Source organism: Heteronotia binoei, chromosome 14 (genome assembly GCF_032191835.1).
Source record: "Heteronotia binoei isolate CCM8104 ecotype False Entrance Well chromosome 14, APGP_CSIRO_Hbin_v1, whole genome shotgun sequence".
Classification (NCBI taxonomy): domain Eukaryota; kingdom Metazoa; phylum Chordata; class Lepidosauria; order Squamata; family Gekkonidae; genus Heteronotia; species Heteronotia binoei.
Genome location: NC_083236.1, coordinates 28,344,788 through 28,365,886, shown reverse-complemented (window position 1 = coordinate 28,365,886; position 21,099 = coordinate 28,344,788). Strand labels below are relative to the sequence as shown.

At 43.4% G+C, this 21,099-nt stretch overlaps 2 protein-coding genes across 4 annotated transcripts in view; one reads left to right on the top strand and one right to left on the bottom strand.

Annotated features, from left to right (window-relative positions):
• Positions 1 to 16,823, top strand: part of GARRE1 (granule associated Rac and RHOG effector 1) — a 79,540-nt gene extending 62,717 nt beyond the window's left edge. For all 3 annotated transcript variants that reach the window (XM_060253991.1, XM_060253993.1, XM_060253992.1), the window contains 7 exons: positions 110 to 207; positions 340 to 465; positions 2,271 to 3,253; positions 7,019 to 7,184; positions 7,682 to 7,816; positions 11,686 to 11,764; positions 12,774 to 16,823. In XM_060253991.1, the coding sequence (XP_060109974.1) occupies positions 110 to 207; positions 340 to 465; positions 2,271 to 3,253; positions 7,019 to 7,184; positions 7,682 to 7,816; positions 11,686 to 11,764; positions 12,774 to 13,091 (1,905 nt within the window). In that variant the 3' untranslated portion in view covers positions 13,092 to 16,823. The remainder of the gene's footprint in view (positions 1 to 109; positions 208 to 339; positions 466 to 2,270; positions 3,254 to 7,018; positions 7,185 to 7,681; positions 7,817 to 11,685; positions 11,765 to 12,773) is intronic.
• SS18L2 (SS18 like 2) lies at positions 16,251 to 20,741 on the bottom strand. Its single transcript, XM_060253994.1, has 3 exons — positions 20,519 to 20,741; positions 19,430 to 19,506; positions 16,251 to 16,865 (listed from the first exon to the last, which is right to left on the bottom strand). The coding sequence occupies exons 1-3, from the start codon at positions 20,585 to 20,587 to the stop codon at positions 16,769 to 16,771; spliced, it is 243 nt and encodes an 80-aa protein (XP_060109977.1). The 5' UTR covers positions 20,588 to 20,741; the 3' UTR covers positions 16,251 to 16,768.
• Between the last annotated feature and the right edge of the window lie 358 nt (positions 20,742 to 21,099).

Here is a 21,099-nt window from a genome sequence, read left to right as displayed (position 1 = left end):
CTAATTTTTTCCTCAATACTTGGGGGAGGACTGTTCTAGATTAAAAAACAGAGCTGCATCTGTGAAATGCTGACCGCTTACAGCTTTTTTTCCACCCCAACTTTGCTAGGTGGTTGTGGACACTGCGCAGATTGAAAACAAAGAGGCGTATGCTCCACAGATCAGTTTAGAAGGTTCCAGAATTGTGGTTCAAGTACCATCAACTTGGTAATTACCTTGAAAGATGCAGGCAGGAGTGTGTGTGTGTCAGTGTGTATGTTAAATGTGGAAATTAAATATTTGATTGGTGAGTGAGCAGTCAATATCTACAAAGTCTGAATCAAAGCCTGTGTCCCTTAGGTGCCTAAAAGAAGATCCTGCGACCATGTCTCTGCTACAGAGAAGCCTGGATCCAGAGAAGACTTTGGGACTGGTGGATGTTCTCTATACTGCAGTGTTTGACCTGAGTCGGTGGAAGGAAGGAAGGTGGGGCAGGCCCTTGGTTTGTGCTGCACTCTTTCCAAATAAAAATGAGTGAGAGTTATATAGTGGTGGCTCATCACATGGCAGCATGTGAATGAAGAAGCTGGAGGCAGGATCTGAGCTAGGGTCAGTCAGCCCAAGTGGCAAATATGTGCAAAGCATAACTTGTGGGTAGAAAGCTGTCATGCAAAGGCGCTGCAAATCTCTGAGACAGAGAGGCACTTCTTTCCAGTCACATGCACAAATGGCTGTGATCAGACCTAGGCTTGTTCCTGAGAGACTTAACTGCAGTGGGTGACAAAGAAAGAGCAAATGCAGCACAGGTCATTTCTTCCCTTTAAAAAAGAGAGAAGGAAATGGGGCTTGGTCAATTTAATGTTTCAGTAAATGGCAAAAGAGTAACAAATCTGTAAGCACTACAAGAAAATGTGGTCTTTAGTACTGCAATGGGTTAATGCCTCTTATTTGCTGCATGAAGAAGGCTTATGAACACCCTGACCGCAGCAGAATTTGGGCCTAGTTCTGACATGGGATACTGCTGTCTGTGTGTGCCTGAAAAACATAGATTGTAAAATAGTCTTCATAAACTGGATGCATGATTGGAAAGCAGTGCTCAGCCATGGAGCAGCCACAGAGTGGAAGGTTAGCATTAAATGCCTTCCTCAGTTCTTTGGGTAAAACGGAAACCATGCAGGTAAGAGTTGGTTATGGGTCTTGTTAGAAGCTGAGTACATCCTTTCAGCTGAGATGTCTTTAGAGATCTTGGTTGCTCTTCTCCACACTGGCTGATGCTGGCTAAGTATCGAGTCAGCACTCGAACTGTCAGGACCAAACCTGGTCACCTTTTCCAGCCAGATGTTAGTAAGACAGGAAAGATGAGACACCTGACTAATGATTCACTTTCCCACATTGTGAGCATTGTACTTTCCTCCACTGTGACGCTCACTTCCTCTGCTGCAGCCACTTCTTTGTGTTTTGAAGGAGCATGAATGTATGCAGAGGTGATGAGTGCAGCAGTGAAGGAAAGTGCAAGGGGAATGATGTCATGGGATCCAAGCCTTATCTTTTGAGACTCAGTTTGGTGTAGTGGTTAAGTGTGCGGACTCTTATCTGGGAGAACCGGGTTTGATTCCCCACTCCTCCACTTGCAGCTGCTGGAATGGCCTTGGGTCAGCCATAGCTCTTGTAGAGCTGTCCTTGAAAGGGCAGCTTCTGTGAGAGCTCTCTCAGCCCCACCTACCTCACAGGGTGTTTGTTTTGGGGGAGGAAGGTAAAGGAGATTGGGGGTGGAGGCAAGCATGTGGGGGAAAGCTAAACGCTTAGCCTATGATGCACTTAATTTGATGGCTCAAAACTATCAAGTAGATTTATAACATCAGGTAAGGTGCCTGGAATCTCCCAACAAATCTTTCAACAAGATGCTTATAGCCTTTTTTCCTCTGCTACAGCATTTTTGTAGATTAAGCATCTGTGTTCAGAGCAGAGTGTTGCTTATCCTAATTGATATTGGAGCTTTTCACAGCAACCTCTTTTTTTCTGAATAAGGAAATTACATACTTATTTATTTATTTATTTTATTTATTTAAGATTTATACCCCGCCCTTCCCACAAGTGGCTCAGTCTACTAGCATCTAGACTGGCTAATCCAGTATTTTGTGCAGCACTTCTTATTTTCACCAGTCCATATTTTCGTTTTTTAATGTACTATATCACTGATAATCCTAAACTGCATGTCTTATAGCTGGTGTATATAAAAATGCTTGATTATGTAAAGATTTCTGTTTGGTTCTTCTGTTGTTTTTAAACAGAGAGCAAGCTTTGCCCTGCATTCAGATTCAGCTCCAGCGTGAGATCTGTGACTTTGGGAGTCATATCGACTTGCCACATGGAAATGGAGGCAAATCGACTGGTGGCTTGCAAAAGACTTTCTCCAAGTTGACGTCGCGGTTTACAAAGAAAACCTCCTGTGCAAATTCGAGCAACAGTGGGAGCTACTCCATTCCTAATACACCTTCCAAAAACATTTTTATAGCTAACAACTCGGAGGACAAAGGAAAAACACCCAACAGCACGGACACACGGCTGCAAAGCATTCTGAACATTGGTAACTTCCCCAGGGCAGTAGAGTCGACACAGCCTGGGCAGAGCCCAGGCAACCAGACTCTCAATGGGTTTTTTCTCGAGAGGCGAGACAACAGCAAGGGGGATGGCAGCAAAGATGCCAAAGGCATGAATTTACCAACTGACCAAGAAATGCAGGAGGTCATAGATTTCCTCTCCGGTTTCAATATGGGCAAATCCCAGCAGACCTCCCCACTGGTGAAAAGGAGGAATTCTGTTGCATCCTCTTCAGCTGCAGCAGAGCAGAAGCCTGCAGCCGTGCAGCAGCAGCCTCAGTCTTCATCCCACACCCCTCTGCACCATCTTCAACAAGGGCTGTCGCAGCAGCCGCAAAAGCAGCAACAGATGCAGTTTTATCAGCATCTGCTTCAACCCATTGGGCCCCAGCAGCAGCGTCCCCCTGGGAAGTGGCCAACCAATTCCAACCAGCAGCCAGCCCAGACTGTTGGCCCGGGATTGTCTCACATGCATCAGTGGAGCAGTCACGCCTTCTCTGATCTGAGCTCCGATCTGTATAGCTTGGGCCTGGTAAATAGTTATATGGACAACATGATGTCAGAGATGTTGGGACAGAAGCCACAAGGACCTCGAAACAACACGTGGCCAAACCGCGACCAAAGTGATGGAATCTTTGGGATGTTGGGAGAGTTCCTACCTTTTGACCCGGCAGGTGTGTGCATGTCGTAGTATGCATGTTTATTGGGAAATGGCCTTGAATGTACTCAGTGCTGCTCATCAGTAGCACATTTGGGTCTCCTGTCTGAAAATGATGGAAAAGAATAGATATAAAGCAGCTTGCTTTTAGAACTAGGAGGTACATAGATATTATCTGTCAGGGTACTTCTGTGAAGTTTTTGCTAGCATTTCCATTTGAACACCAAATGGTAGTGTAAGAAACACCATTATTGTCCCCTGTAAACTTTTGGGACAGATGCTAACATGCAGAAAGTTAGAAATGAACATCTAGGTGTTTGAGGGGGAGGGATGTAGAATGAATCCTGAGCTAGTTCCCCGTTTTGTTCATCAGCTTCTTTCTAAAGCAGGGTGGACAGAGAAGGCAGACTGTCTACTAGTGGATTAGTTCTTGGGATCCCTACAAAAAGCTCCTGTTCCCCTTCCCCCAGTGTATTGCTTCCATTAGGAAGTGTGGCACTTATCTGGGCTCCTATCTGTACCCCACTTACCTTTTTATTAGTGGTAGTAAGCAGAAGAAACCTGTTGGAAATGGACTGTGTGCATTCTGGAGCTATACAGGAGTTTTAAAAACAAAGCAATACATTTGAGGAGGAAAAGTCTGTAAGTGGTGGTTTATGATGTCTCAGAATGAAGCCCTCTGATTTAGAGACCGCATACCACTGGTTAACAGATACTACTGTGGTGCTGCTCTCCCCTTACCATGACTTCAGTGATAGAGCCAATCTGAGTCTGATCAACTCCCCCTCCCCCCCCCAGGGTGATTCTGTGGTTGGGGAATAGTGTAGTCCGCCACGCTGTTTCCCTGCACCCAGTGCACAGAGCTCCTCATTTAGCCCAGCTTCTTCACTAAAACAAAGGCAGGCTTTCCAGCGATGGCTTTTGGCCTTACTTTACCTTCCTCTCTGGAGTTGGAGAAAGCTGCACCCATTAGATGGCTCTAGCTGGGGTGTCTGGAAAAGAACAACAACTGTCTGGCACTGTTTGAAAGGCGCTCTTCTTCTCTCCCCAGCCCACAGACTAGACTAGGCCTTGGCTGTTCCGTTATCACGGTATCCCAACTTTTTAAAAATCAGAGTCCGCATGGTGTACTGATTAAGAGTGGCAAAATCTAACCTTGAGAACTGGGTTCGATCCCCCGCTCCTCCATATGAAGCCTGCTGGGTGACCTTAGGCCCGTCCTGGTTCTCTCCTATCTCTCTCAGCCCGACCTCCCTCACAAGCTGCTAGTTGTGGGGAGAGGAAAGGATCATGACTGTAAGCAGCTTTGAGAAACCTTAAGGTAGAAAAAAGCAGGATATAGAAACCAGTGCTTCTATTCTGCGGGGGGGAGGTGTCTGGGAACAGGAGTTAAACATCATGTTCCTCTGGCACCAGGAGAAAGATTAATCCCCTTCCAAAAAAACCCAGGTCCTAATCAGAACTGGAGCAGCCCCATGGCGTAGAGTGGTAAAGCTGCAATACTGCAGTCCGAGCTCTCTGCTCACGACCTGAGTTGGATCCCAGCGGAAGCTGGGTTCAGGTAGCCGGCTCAAGGTTGACTCAGCCTTCCATCCTCCCAGGGTCAGTAAAATGGGTACCCAGCTTGCTGGGGGGAAAGTGTAGAAGACCGGAGAAGGCAGTGGCAAACCACCCTGTAAAAAAGTCTGCTATGAAAACGTCATGTTGCAATGTCACCCAAGTCAGAAACGACTGGTGCTTGCACAGGGGACTACCTTTACCTTTTTAAATCAGAACTGGACCTGTATATGCATGGTAATTACATTTTTTAAAACTGGGAACTCTGATCATGGAAGTCCCAGCATCTCATCCAGTTTAGCTCTAGTAAAGGGTGGGAAGGGGCAGAGAAAAGGAGACTGTCCAGTTTCTAGGGACAGCAGAGGATGATGAAGATGGGGAGTGGGAAATGAAAGTTCCCATACTGTGCCCCCCGCACAGAGGGTACATGTAGAGGATTAGATGTGTAGGTTGCCTCTGCGGGCTGCAAAGTGGGAGGGGATCATGTATGTGGAATCCCTTTTATCCCATGTTTCTCAGCAGTGGTGCTTGTGAAGGGTCTACCAGATTGTTTGCTTCCTTGGCACTGGCTAGATTCACACTCCCTTCAAAAATGTGCTACTAGAGAAACCGTCTTCCTACAGTTCTCTGGGCCTTCTGGGCAGCTTTCATTATATGTGGGTGGGAGCGCACTACTGTGGAAACAGCTCCACTTCACAGCACCAGCTTGGTCAAATTGGCTTCTCTCTCCCTTCTCCAGTTCCACAAGCCACAGAAAAGTGCATTTTGTAGTATCATCTTTGGTGTACCTCTACCTTGCATCTGCGGTGAATAAATACAGCTGTAGATTAAAAGGCTTTTGCTAATGAAGAACTACAAGACACAAGAACAAAAAATAGCAGACTGGGTCAGCTGCATAAAATGTCACCTACCTAAATGCTGGGAGAAGGATACCTCCTAGGCTTCTGTTTTGTTCTTTTCACATGTGAGCAGGTCATGCCAGGAACTCATCAATAAAATCTAAGCAGTTCGACTGCTGTTTGTAGCCATCTGTGTGCCTTTAACCCTGTGGAACCATTCCTAGTGGTGGTGCTTTGACGAAGGTCAGTTCTGACCTTATTGGTAGGAAGTGGGGTGGATTCCTAAGCCCAGGTGGTTGAAATCACAAGGCAGAGTCATCTCTCCCCCCCCCCTCCCCATACACTTAATCCAGGGCATTGTTCCTTCCTTTCCCTGGGCCATTTTCTTGATGCCCTGTGAAGAGAGGGGAGTAAGAAGGGAAAGTCTGCTTTGTGTGTATCTTCATGAATGCATACTGGGGACTGTTGCTGCTTTTGCTGTGTTGTATATGATTCTCTCAAACATCCCGGTTGGCCAAGGAAATGATGCGCAGCTTGCAAAGCACAATGCAGTCTCCCTGCTCCTCACATCTGTCCTCCTTGTTAGTGTTTAGCTTTGCTTATCTAAGTAGAATTGAACATGTTTGTGTTGCTTAGATTCTTCAGGTTGACTTGGCCATTTCTTCATTTAGTTGAGGCAGAGAAAGTAGTGTTAAAGCAACACTTTTGTGCCTCTTACTTTCTTGGATGTGCTTCCTTCAGACTTTTTTCAGTCTGTTCTCTCTCAACAGGAAACAGGTTGTGAAGCAGGTTTTCTCAGCTTGATGCTCTCAAGCATGGTGACATGCCGAAATCAATTTGCAAGAGACCTCTGTCTCTTGAGTGGGTGCAGACCAAGTTTCGGCTCAGAGTCTGGGTGGGGTGGAGTTGAGGGGCTGCGGAAGAACCACACTAGGAAAGACTTTGTGAGTAGCCTTGGGTCGAAATAAACAGAAGGATCATCAGAAGATATCCTGTGCCTCTAAGGATCGCTTTCAATTGGCAGAAGTTTCAATTGACAATTGTTACCTCTCCTCTATAGGTGGACATTAAGGATGGCCAGCCATCACTTTCTGGCTTCTCCCTCCACTCCATTCTCATTTCCTCTACACAGCACATTCTGCCTGCTTGCCCGCCCATAAATCACTTTCTGGCTAAGTGCTTAATATGCAGCACTTGAACAAACATTCCCGATTGCTGACTGGCTTACATTGTGGGGAGTGTGTGTGTGTGTGTGACAGAGAGAGATGTGTGTTTCTTTTCTTTTTGAGGAGCAGACAATTAAGCTTTAGAGAGTTAGATGAGGGGATAATTGTAGTACGAACAGTTGAATATGTCAACTGCCAGGTTTCTCTTTTTGCATCCAGTTGGCTCTGATCCAGAGTTCGCTCGCTATGTGGCTGGGGTCAGCCAGGCCATGCAACAAAAAAGGCAAGCACAGCACTTCCGTCGCCCCAGCAACGCACGTAGCAACTGGCCTCATCCTGATGACCCTCACAGAACCTGGCCCTTTCCTGAGTATTTTACAGAAGGGTAAGGAGCCACCTGTGGTGCTCTTCCATTATACTTAGCTTTGCAAATGAGTGTAAAATGCTGGTAATTTACTATTCACTTAATAAGGTTTTGCTTCAACAATGGATAAAGTAGTTTTGCTTTGACAATGGATGAAGTTCAAAATGGCAAACCCTGATTATGTACGGGTATTAAGTTGCTACTAAGGTTGTAACATCAGTAGTAAAGAATATGTAATATGTAAAGAATACATAAAGAATATGAAATTGATCAGGAGTGGAAGGGATACAAATATAGAAACAGAAGCCACAAGACCTCATTGTAAAGAGACTGGATTGTTCAGTTTGGCCTTTTGCTTGTAATGTAGAAAATGTCTCGGGGATTTTGCTTCTTGTCCAAAGGAGTTCGAATAAGTGTCAGGCACATACTCCTGTCTCATTAACATTTTATTAAATATATAACTTCACCTCTGGATGCTTTTATCCCCACACACATTCTGCTCCTTTGTCTTCTCTTAGTGAGATGACCAGCAGCTGGTCGGGTACTCAGGGTGATTCTGCCAGCTCCAGTGATGAGACCTCTTCTGCCAATGGAGACAGCTTGTTTTCCATGTTCTCAGGGCCAGACATTGTTGCTGCAGTCAAGCAAAGAAGGTGAGCAGATGGGGATCCCTTTGACTTCCATGGCAAGGCAGAATCCCAGATGCTTTGTGATCTGTCTGCAAATATGTGCAACACCTGTACAGAGCATCAACAATAACCTTTTAGAGCTAAAGCTCCTAAAATTCTTGCTGAGACCCTCCCCTTGAGGAGAGAGCACGTGTGCTTGTTTTGAAGTAGCTGGCAGAGGTTACTCCCTGCACCCAACTTGAAAGTTCTATTCTGACTGTTCACATGTGAGTCACAAAGCAAACTAGATCTGGAAATAACAAAACTCTCCCTTCCCCTGAATTGATATTAGGAGAGAGATTGGGAAGAAGGGTGGGGTTGTTTGTATATGAATTGCTTTATTTGAAAGGAAGATTGAAGAGCCAATTCTGAGTTTTTCAGACTGCAGTTTCAACCACTTTTCTGTGGGATGATGTTGTCCTTTTCCTCCTGGACTTTTGTAAGCATCAGAGAGCTAGGAAATGTAGCGTGGGATGGGATTTGCTAACTCTGGCTGTTACAGATGCAGGCCACTTTGTATACTATAGACCAGGGTTTCCCAAATTTTTCTTTCCCATGGCCCAGTTATTTTTACACGTCTCTTTCATGACCCACTAACATTTGGGGGTGGAGCCAGGAGACTTTGGAGGTGGAGCCGGGGGACAGAAATTATGTCATTTCCTGTGGTGTCAAAGACCAAGTGATGTCACTTCCGGGCCACACTGAAACAAAATTCCACCTTTCCCTGTGATGTCACTTCCATGGCACTCCCCCAAACCTGCCTCTTCTTCAGAAGTAAACTCATTTTCAGAAAAATCTCTCTGAAACTCATGCTGAGCCAAAATGAGGGTGGAAAGTGGGCGGTCCTCTCTTTTCACCCCCACACTTGCATGCACCTATCTGTTTGTGTGTTCTTCTCCAGCTTGCAAGCACTCCTAATGTCCATGTTCAATTGCCTGCACCACCTACACATCCCTTCCTCAACAGCACTGGCCAGTGTATGCAGTTGGGAGTGCTGTTGCCATTGCCATCAGGAATGCCAGCACTGTGTACTACCCACACTGAGCCCTGGCAGCTGCTCTATCTCAAAATATGCTGACACATTTAGTAGGCTCTTCCTTCAGTTGCTACTATTGGAACCCTGCCTCAAGCTACAACCAAGCTTGTTTGGTTTCAAGAAAATCTTTTGACAGCTATTTTTCATACTTTTTTTGGTTGAAACACAGGGAAATTGCTGTGAAAGGTAGCAGAGAATTGTACTGCAATTAATGAATTAATTTCAAGTTATATGAAGTTCATACAAGCTTTTCTGCAGTTATCCCAAAAAGGATATTTATGAGGGACTCGCAGCTTTTTTACTGGCTGTGTTTCCCATGCCTTTAAAAGCAACCTGTTGTGCAGATACTTAGCCAGTGAACTATTTTCATCCTTTTTAATATCTACAAGAGGAGTTTAATTTTGGTGTCAGACAGCTGTTAAAAGCAGGACCAGTAAAATGGTGCCAAGTTCATAGTACCATCTCTTCCAGTGCTGTTGAGATAAACCACAGTAATCTCCAATAATCTCTTTCTGCTCCACACCTCTTATACTCACTCACACAGAAATCTCATAGAAGGCCACCTGGCTACAACTGGGGGTGCCAACTTTTCATTGGTAGAGCTCCTATGTCTGCAACAACAGTATGATGAACAGAAAAGTTTCATCCAGTAAAAATGGAAGGAGAGAAAGAGAAAGGGAAAGAAGGAAAGGAAAAGAAAAGAAAGTAAGAACATAAACATAAGAGGAGCCATGTTGGATCAGGCCAGTGGACTATCCAGTCCAAAATTCCCTCATACAATGCCCCAAAAGCACCAGAATGTCCACCAGTGGGGCCAGGGCACTAGAAGCCCTCCCACTGTTGCTTCCCCCCTCCCAGCACCAAGAATACAGACAGAGCATCACTTGCAAAGGAAGGAAGGAAGGGAGGCAAAGAATAAAAAAGCCTTTCTCACCATCAGATGACCCCAGCCAGCAAAAATTCTGCCCAGGGGTCGTTTGGTAAAAAAAAAAAAACCTACTGGAATGCCCACTTCCCACCCCTCCTGGCTGAAAAAAACACACACACCCTTCTTTGCTGCCCAGGCCTCCTGGGGAAATCTCCCCAAAAGAACATACTGCAAGGCACATGAAAGCTCATACCCTGAAGAACACTTCAGGTGTCACGACCCTGCAAATGGGAAACACTGCTATAGACCATGGGGAGAGACATACATATCTGTGCTAAATATGATTGCAAATTTAGGTCTGATTGTGTGTACTGATAGCTCGCATTTGTGTGCAACACCAGTCAGAGAATCAATGTGCAGTGATCCACAGTGGCTCCGGAGCCACCTGTGGCTCTCTTGAGCACTGTTTCTCCTAGCATCTGCCCCGTTTTCTAGGCGAGAGGGCAGCTTCTTTAGATATGGTAATAATTTCATCACTGTGGTTTTATTTCTAAAACATGACACAGCTTTTCCATGACATTTATGCATAGAAGCCCTTCATCTGAACAGCTTTGAGTGAGTTTGGGCCAGCATAGACTGCTGAATGAAGTGATGGATTGGGGCATATCACAATGGTCACCAACCCATATAGTAAAACTCCTTGCAAGTAGAAAAGTTAGCACAGATAGAAGTTCTGACCAGTGTTCCCTCTAAGCTGCAGAGTTTTGTGAGCAAAAATTCTACTCTGTGAGCTACTGCATAAATTGTGTTCTGGGGCTATTTTTCCTGAGCTAAGACAAAAATGTGTGAGCTGGAGGCTAAAAATCTGTGAGCTAGCTCACGCTAACTCAGCTTAGAGGGAACATTGGTTCTGACTACCTCTTCTCCCACAGAACTAAAGTAAAGCCTGAAGACAGGGAACCTTTAATATAGAGAAGCATTTTTAAACTTTCAGCCTAATAGTTCACAGAACCCAAAAGCTTGCACACAATTTTGTATCATCTCTGACTTGGCAGCCCTTCTCATTCCAGATACAAAAGGCTAGGTAAGGTTCAGCAGTAGTAAGGAAAGACAACTCTGCATGCTCAGACGAACCCTGGTAATTTAAAGGGTTATATTATTGTTTGTGTTTGGGGGGAATTGCACAAGATTATACACTAGTTGTGAGGCTCTCTTGATAGGGATTTTGAATATGGCTCTCTGGGATCCATTGAGTGAGTCCCACTGCACTAGTGAATCAGTCTAGTTGACTAAAGAACTGGAAGACTTCATCAGTGTGAATGGCTGAGGCTTTGTTTAAAAACCACTGTTGTGTGCAGTCAGGAGACTAGCTGGCTTCCAGATGATGGGGGACAAACAATATAAGGAGAGTTAGTACCATCATGTCTGTCTTGAGGGCTTCCTGAAGACAGTTGGCTGGCCACTGTGAAGGGGCACTGAAACCTTGGTCTGACCCAGCAGAATTGTTCGTATGTTAGGGCTAGTGCTGATTTCTCAGATTCGATGGCTGTTTTTAATAGAATGCAGTTAACTAAAAGTTAAGTCCATCAGTCATGCTTTATGCAGTGCTTTGAGAAGAATTCATCATTAAATATCAGGATATTGTGGATACACAAGACCTCACTGTTAAGGTTTCGAAGTAGTTGGTGCTGAAGCAATGACTGCCATGTCTTACATGTAGTGATCAAGAGCTTGCTGTAGTCCCTGGGCCTTTTCTAGCCATGAGAGCATCTTGTCAGCATATTGCACATGATATTAAAATTGCCCTTTAATAGTTCCCAATTATTTTCTGGAAACTGCCGTCACCCCTCTCTCTTCCTTTTGCATTATGAAGGGGTTTTTTTATGCATTGGATGCAATATTTGCTGATCTGTCCTAAGACGCTGAATATTTCTTACTGAATCCCCACAGAAAACACAGCAGTGGTGAGCAAGATCCCACCACACTTCCATCACCGCCACTCCTTTCAACAGTGGATGATCATAATCAGGTAAGTGACAAGTTGTATTGTGCTTTTAGGACAATTAGTGTTATCACAGGTAATGGGGCTTTTATGGGTGTGTTTGGAAACCGTTTATTTGAGGCTACCATCACCAGTCTTAATTGTACTTGAAAATGATAAACTTAATGTAGCACATTTATTTAGAACATTTCTATCCCTCTTTTCTATTAATAATAGCACACAGTGACTTACAAAGTTAAAAAAATACCTAAAAGAAATTGGCCCGCATGGAGCACAAACTTTGGTTTTTGGCAGCTCTGCAGAGGTTTTAAGATAGATGAGCTCTTACTAGTCTTAAGTGCTTAATTATTTGGAGTGAAGGGAATGGATTTACTTGCACTTTTCCAGCAGGCTTCATATTTCAGTTTACTACTTTAGAAGGGCTGAGATGAATTGGGCCTTCCTCCCCGCTCCTGGTGTTGATACAGACTGGGTGGTCTTGCTCAGCTGGGAATAGTGTAGCTGAGGCAATAGGGAAGAAGTCTTTGACCCCATTGAATTATTCTGTGGCTTGGGATGGGTATGTTCTTCCTCTATGGCAGTGCTTAGGATCACTGTGGGGGAGCAGGAGGAGGTGGTGGTAAGGGAGGAAAGGAGGAGCTGTGGAAAGGGAATATGTCCATTTCATCCTTCTTCTGCACCTTCCCCCTTAAACGCTTTACCTGTGAAACAGTTCCTGGAATTTGTCTAATATGATGAAGAAAGCGGGGAGGAGGTGTTTGCAAGTAGCCAAGATCTGTTGTCAGTGCCTCCCTTTAAGTTACGTGGGAACACAAACAGTCCTGTAGCCCAGACCATGTTCAATTGCATAGGATAAAATAGCTCCAGGGATCAAAGAGTGCTGGGAATCATCAGGAGCAAGCTTCTCTGCCACTCAAACAGCGATCCACTTCCATCACTCTTATGGGAAAAGTCACAGCCTGTCCTTGGGAACGAATCTAGCACTGATAGAGGATAAACTGCAAGGAGCTAAGATGTCCATCTTGGTCTCTTTCAGGACAACAAAACCAAAACCTGGCCTCCTAAAGCCCCTTGGCAGCACACACTGCCAAGTCAAAGCATGTCTTTGTACCAGATGAGTAACCCTGCTAGCCAGTGGAATGACACCATGCAGATTCTGCAGTCACCAGTTTGGTCAACAGCCAACGATTGCACTCCATCGACAGGAATCGCCTCCACTTTTGCCTATGCGCAGCAACAGCAACAATCACCACAGCAGCAGCAGCAGCCGTCTCAGCACAAACCGATGAATAAGGGCTTTAAACCTTTCCCAGTCAAGCACGAACGTAGACCATCCTATATGCATCAGTACTGACCCTTCCCCCCTCCCCCCCCCAGCAAGACACAGCAGCAGAGGACCAAAGTCTTCGACATGATGAACATTCGTTTGTTTTACAGTTGTGCGGTGGTGGCTGTCTTCTGGTTGTTCTGTGGAGTGACAGCTTCTAGTGGTGGTTTCTCTCTCAGTGCTGAGCATATGGTGCCAAGATATTAGGTGTACACACAACAGCCCTAAACTGTGATGCTTTCAAAGCGTGTGGACTTAATTTTTATCCTGCTAAAAACAAAACAACAAAAAACAAACCCTGCTACATTATTACCACAGAAAACACTGTATTTTATAGCTATTTTTTCATATAGATTTATAGTTACCATTTCTTGCTAAAATGAATTTTGAGTACTTTAAGGCGAATCTCGCAGTCAGTTTTGCTCAACACTCATCTTGTTTAGATTTCTAACTGACAAAAGATTAGAAGAAAGGCTTCACGCAGGTTAACTTAGGCTGCTGAAACTTTTTTTAAAGAACTGCATTGGTTGTTAATGTGCCACATGAGCTTTTTGTAACAGCAGTGGCTCAAAGGCAACTGCAAAAAACTGATCTTTCCAGTTACTTTATTCATGCAAAAATAACAAAAACAGCTGGAACTGTTCCAGTTAGGTTGCATGTGACTGGCCATTCAGTGGGCCCAATCCACCTGTAACCTATGCTCAAGCCCCACAAAGCTATTCTTGGTGGATTGCATTCATCTGTGGGTTCTCACTATGTTTGAAATACACAATTTGATACTTTTACATTTGGCCAAAGGCATTATCCATACAGTGCTCCTTAAATGTGTGAAAGAATAGTTAAGACTACTTGCAAATATTTAAAGTCTTATTTCAGTGCTAGACTTAGTGTGTAAACATGAGCTGGCTCAGAAGAGGGAGAACTTAAAAACACTATTTTTTGTAGTGCTAAGAATTAAAAGTTAACTACTTTCAGTCAATATGTGCCATTAAATAAGTGAACCTGTGGAATTAGGAACTATCTTCCAACCAAAGTGGATCTGGGGGAGTGACTGGTGCTTAAATTGAAAAAAAAGGTAAATATGTATAGTTATCCCATTGTATATTAATTGAGGCAAGAGAAGTCTTTATAAAAAACCTATTTAAATTTTCATATTTCATCTTTGGAAGAGTAATTATAAACCACAATATTTTCTGGTATAAAGGTTTTTGACAGTATTAATATTATTTTTATATTTTCTTAAGTCATATCATTCTAATACATTGACAAGTAAAATGGGTTATTAGTTATAAATGCATATAGTTTTTTGATGAAGATAAAAGCACATTTAAGTTCCCATTTTCTACAAACTAAGTACATGTGTATATTAAAGATACCAAATTATATATAAATGAAAAAATACACAACACTAACAGTTTGGGTAGGGAGGGTCAAAGCCCCCTCCCCCACCTCCTGCTTGTGTAGCAGTGGGCCATCTTGGCAGGCCTCGAATGTTACTCTTTGTGCTGGTTGAAGATGCCAATGTTGCCTGTATTTATGATATTGTCACCATGTTCCCCAAAAACCCACCCCTTACCATGTTTACAGAGTTGTTTGCTGTGCATAACTTTACAGTCATGTGCTTTGCACAGTCTGTGTGGCTTCTGTCTGTAAATTGTTAATGTTCTGTACCTTCTGCTAAAAACATTGGTGAATTTAACAAGTGGTTATGAGTTTCCTCAAGTATGCCATTGAAAACTTATATTGGACCCTAAAGGCTACTGCAGTTGTTTACCACAAATCAAAGTACAAATCTTTGCTGTTTCTCTTTTTGAAGTTCCCTGAAAAGCATCTAGACAGCTTTTTTTTTTTTTTTTTGCAATTTAGTGGTAAATGCAAGCACTGGCAGTTTTCTAAAATTGGAGTGAAAAGTGGAAATACAAGTTAATCTGTTTGTCTCGTAGGTGCTATGTCATCCTCTGCTTCCAACCATGCTGAACACTGGTAATTTTTCCACGTTTATGTGCACTTGGCACCCGATTCTTGCCATACGTTTCACACTGCCAGGTGCAAAGGGGTTTGGTGCTCAGTTAACTTACCCTTATTGCAACACTCCTGTGAATAGCTCATGCTTTGGAACTGGAACTGTATATTTTGTATTTTAATTTTGAAGCGCCTGTAATTAAAGACAAAAAACCTATTTGCTTTAATAAAGATATACCTTTAATAATAGGTTATATCTTGTTAAACTAACGTTTCTGCTGAAGATAACTTGCAGCTTGACAGGTACTCATCATTATCTTCAGTAGACTTGTTTTTCTGTTATCACAGATACTGTTGAGAAATCCAAAATGGCGCATTACCTAAGATGAAAAGTGTGCCCCTTACCTTGTAAACCTACCAATGACGACTGCAAAGAGGTTGCAAAGGCTTGTGGGTCCACAACTGGAGAAATACCATCAGCAGCTGTGAAAATCCAAGGCATTCATGCATTTGAGCATATAAACCACATAGCTGTCTTCCCACTGGAAAAAAATTAACTCTTCCTGTCAAGAGTATTTCTTGGATCCTAGGTTTGATTGTTCAGGAACTGTTCAAGCCTTTATGTAAGATTTTGTGTCATATCCCAGCCATTCTGCAGTTCTTGTTAACATTTTTAAATGCTGCTGTTCGTTGGCTTCTGAACATAGCAGTAGTGGAGGAATGGGATTAGTTTACAATGCAGGACTCCTTTTTATACCATAAAGGATGTATGGATAGATGTGGCTTGTTAAACATCTGATGAAAGCGTATTATTGAGAGCAGCAGCAGTAGTAATGGCATCCCTGAACCACCTTGGCATTTTTAGCAACTGAGTACTTTTTATAAAGCAGGAATTTCTCCTTTATAGAAGGTGCTATTGGAGATATCATTTAGCAGCTTTAAAATAACTGGGTATGAGCTATGCTCCTGGGGGAAGAGAGCCCTCTCCTAGAATACATGTGTTCCCGTATTAGGAGAGCAACAACCAACTGGTAGTATGAAGCAAGGATGTTCCATCTCCTACATAGCCATAGACCATGGCTATGCTAAATTCGCCCACTGCCATCTTGAAAGGATGCTGCCGCCAGCCACCTTAAATAGTTACTGGAATTCTAAATGGGGGAAAGTCACTACTGAGCCCCCCTGGGCCAGCTGCTTGAAAAAAAGATATACAATGCCAAAATATCAGATTTGCTTAGAGGTTTATTGTTGACCACATTATGTAGATTCAGTGAATAAAAATCAATACAGCTTTTTATGGGAAAGGAAAATATTTCAGTTCAGTGTTGCCCTCTACTGGTAGCACAGCATAATTATGCCACTGTTTGAAGAAACAAAGCACTTAACTTCTCTTCGGTCTAGCTCATGGCTTCTTGTACTGAATATCTGCGGTGCAGTCTTATCCCTCAAATAGCAAGTCATTACAGCACATCTCCTGCTCCTTACTAATTACAGAGCAGGCTTAACACTTCTGCACAGCATTCTAACAAGTGTGCTTTGCAAACCTTTTATCACACTTTTAGATAGCATACAATGCCTCATCTTAATCCTATGTGCACTGCCACTTTCTGGAAGTACAAAAAGTTTATTTACTGACAAAGCAGCACAATTCAGCTGGATATCACTAAAGGCATGGCATTTTTTAGAACGCTCATTCTTCCAGATGGACATCCTTCATACTTTCTCCAGGCAGATATTTGTATTCAGGCACTGTCTGCTGTCTTCTCTGTGCTGGGAGATGGAGATGCCTCAGCAATAGTAGCCAGGTAAATCAGATTTCTGTGCAAAGTGTGTTGGTGTCTATAAAAAAAGCCAAACAACACTATGGTAAACAGTGTAGTAAGAATGGCTCCCCTAGCTAATGATTAACTAGTATGATAATAGGTCTTTTAATGCTCATTCAAGATACGTGAAACTCAAAAGGGTTTTATGTGAAGATGGAAAGTCACTTAGACACACAGGTGATCAGGTAAAAGACAGTATGTGGGACTCAATGGACGTAAAGCAACACAACAGAAAAATCCTGCCTCTAGCTGCAAGTGGGTTCTGACTACCCTCATAAAGAAATCTGATATAAAGCTATGGTGCTGCATGCATCAAGAAGGTTATCCCATAGCTGGCAGTTAAAGTGATAGAAAGCTTTCCATATGCAGGCTAAATCATATTGAGCTTTTAAAAGGCTATCGTTTTTATTAAATTGTGCAACTTAGTATACAAAATCAACTAGACTGAATAGGTAAAAACAAAATGTTGAAAAAACATTAACAGTGAACTTGGATCAACTACTGAAACAAAAGGTCAATGTAAATTGGTAACAGCAAAATATATCCAGCATCAGTGAATAATATTAGAACTATCAGCCTTATAACATTGTATAATTCCTGTCACAACAAAGCTAAGAAATAATATTTAGATGGAACAGATGTGGCTGTAATATTTTAAGCACAAAATTTAAGAAGGGAAACCAACACTCAATGAAAGATTGATATACAGGGTTTTCTATGGACTGGAGCTGTTCTGAAATCTTATCCATTACAAAACGATCCCACATTTTCCTGTACCAATGTGCCGTTGAAGGCAGGTCTCTATGCTTCCAACTGGGGGCCAGGATATTGCATAAATCTTTCCCCTTCCAATTGGAGGGCAGCAGAGCTTTTTGCAGAGGTCTTTTCTAGATAAAGGGATATTGTGAATTTCTCACAGATTTAAGACTACCTCTAGGTGTAAAGGTACCATATAGCCTGTGATTCTCTTAATACGTTAAATTATTTTCCCCCAGAAAACTCTCACCTTGAGGCAGTTCCACCAACAGTGAAGGTCGGATTTCACTGACCCACTGTTTCCAACATAACAGGAACTGAGCCTTTTCAGTTTAGGAAAACAAGTACGGTAGGACGCAGTATTCCCTCTAAGTATGAGCTAGCTTAGTTTTTTAGCCTCTGGCTCACACGTTTTTGTCTTAGCTCAGGAAGGATGGCCCCAGAGCAAACTAATTTATGCAATAGCCAAATCACTCACAATACCAGTAGCTCACAAAGTAGAATTTTTCTCACAAGACTCCACAGCTTAGAGGGAGCATTGGTAGAAAGACCTGACCATTCTATCACTTTTTAGTGCTTGGGTTAGACTGGGAATAATTTCAGGGCAGATAATAGAAAGTTCTTCACTCAACAGACCATTTAACATGGAGTTTATTGTGTGATGTGATAGTGGCTGATAGAATGGTGCCTGTAGTAAACTAGGTTGCTAAAGGGATAAAAAAGTTGTTTTGCACAAGTAGCAGCCCAGTTTAGGCTACAGGTGGTAAGTGCAAAGTCCTATGATAAAGTGCTTTTTGGAGTAGCTGGTGCCACATTTAAAACAGGCTTTATTTTTTTAAAAATCAGAGACTGTCCATCCAAGTTATTTGTTCCAGTAATTAGACAAGACATCCATGGTGAGACATAGCACACTTCAGAATATCAGAGAAAAACCACATGTGATGCTAGCTTCCCTCTCCCTTTTCCATGGAGCAACCCTGCCCCCCCCCCCCACTCCATCAAATTAGAACAGCAATGCTAGGGGAAGACTTAATCCTTCCTCTTGTACTGTCTTCCCAACTTGAGGTGCCTTGCAAAACTGATTTTTCATCTAACCCTCAGAGCTAATAACAGCTTTATGGGACTGTTTCTTGTGGAGGGCAGAGTTAACACACCCCTCCAGCCACCTCATGACCTCAGCCTGAACCAGACCACACATAGCTACTTTAAAAGGTGAAAAAGTGGAAGCCCCCATCTGGTTTGGCCCTTGAGGACTAGAAACAGAAGAAAAGGCAGTGGGCTTTGGTGCTTTGCTTGTGAGGTTCCCAGAGGTGCATGTCTGGTCCCTGCTGAAATAAATGGACATCATTAGAACAAAAGTTGTATGGATGAACAATTAAGCCACTTGCCTTTACTTCAGGAGCAGATGGAAGCCCATGAAGAACTACTGACAGGAGCAATGTGGAAATCTTTCCCAATCAAAATCTTCCCCACACCTTTTGGCCTTCAACTGACACTGCTACTTAACATTTCGTATCTTTGGGAACATCAAATCCATTTTTAAACACCAAAGGAGAGGGTATTAATTTGTTTGTCAACACACTTGGGGAGCACCCCACATAGTTTGAGACCCTAGCCTTGTATGTGCAGGGTTGAGACAGTTTGCTATTATCCCGTTTCAATGCAGCTGCTTCAACACATTGCTCAGGTCTGGTAAGATCTATTCTTGCATGTGTCTGAACAGTTCAGAAATCTCAAAATTACTATAGCTGTTAGTTTGAATGGAACGAATACAAAAGAAAGGAGCAAATAGCTTGTAATAGGTGAGTCTTAGGAGGCACTTACTGCACGCATTCTGCAGCTCTTCCTTTATTCTGATATTCGACAATGCACCGAATCAATTGGTCATTTTCTTCTAGCAGCTGAAAGCCACAAGAATGATTGGTCACATTGTGCATTACTGAGATTAATTTTAAAAAGGCTATTGTATTATGTAGAATAGGGGATAATTCTTTGTTAAGGCCAAGTGTTACGCTTCCTGATAACTATAGGCTACAAAAACAATACCCACCTGTTCTTAATCAAGGACTACAGATTGTTGCCCATTTAAGTCAGTGGCCATGGCATATACTTGTTCATGGTACAATCAGTAATCTGTTTCAACATTTCAAAGGGCTTGTGTTTTTAAGTGACTTTGCTGTATAAACACATTAGGACCTTTTAGGATGACAAACTGTATGGAAAATAGAAAATACTATTTCTACAGAAGAGTTCTCCGGACCTCTTCAGGCTGGATGTTCAACAAAAATTAGGGGAAAGCAAGGAGGGAGATAGAGACATTTTCATGGCAATGTATGATGGAAAATGAACACAGGAAGCTGCTTTATGCACAGTGAGACTCCTGTCTGCTCTGCCTGGCATTGGTTCTCCAAGGTCTCGGGTGGAAGTTTTTCCCAGCAGCTGGTGTCTGGGATCTGAACCTGGGGATATTGCTGGAGACTGAACCTGGGGATATTCTGTAAGTAAAGCAAATGTCCTATCAAGCCACCACTTGATCCCTAAAATCCACACCAGCTGCAGTTTTCAGCATGGTGGAGTACTGCCTCACAACCAGGCCTTTCTTGCATTGCCACAACAAACCCCACAAGCAGCACAAACATGAGATTAAGGTAGCCCTTCTAGTTTCCAGTGACGGGCTACAAAGCAACCAATGCAGGCACAGAGAAAGCTGAAGAGGCACCAACTCTATCGCTGTGGCGCAGTGTTCAGAAAGAGGCGGATTTCTCAGCCCAGCCTGTCTTGCAGAGCTGCTGTTAGGATAAAAGGGGAAAGGCCATTGAAGTCTCCGGAGAGCGGATGGAGCGACGCTGCTATGTCGAGCAAGAACATGCCTGACGCAGCTGCCCCTCTCCTCGGGACCCCACAGCCGCTCACCCGCTGCAACGTCTCCTGGTTCACTTCCACTTTGCTCCGAATCTTCTCCGGCACAAAAACCACCGACATGACGGCACCGTCGGAAATGAAAAAGAGGCCGCGGCACGCAAGAGATGCTGGGAGCAGTCTACCCGGGCCTCGCACGGATTGGCTGTTGCTTCTGACGTCAAAAACGTACTCCTTCCGGGTTAGGGCTGGGCATTGAAGCTTCTAGCAGCGGCTTATCTGTATCCGGGCATTGCCTGGGTATACTAAGGTCTGGAATAGCGTGATGCTCTTTAAGAGGGCGGAAGAAAGTTTCAGCTGAGCTACGTTTTTCTGGGACTTCGTTCAGGCGTGCACCATTGATTATTATGTGTATGCCAGCGTTTAGTATTCTTTTGTATTGTAAACAAAAAAAAATCGTTTGCCAATAGTGTCGTGTGTCTGTGTGACACACACAAACACTTTACATTACATTGTATCCCTCTTGAGTTCCCCTCCCTCCCCAAAACCAACCCTCCTCAGACTTCGCTCCGAAATCTCCAGGAATTTGCCAACCCCGGCAACAAATTATGTATGTATGTATAACGAAGTAGGAG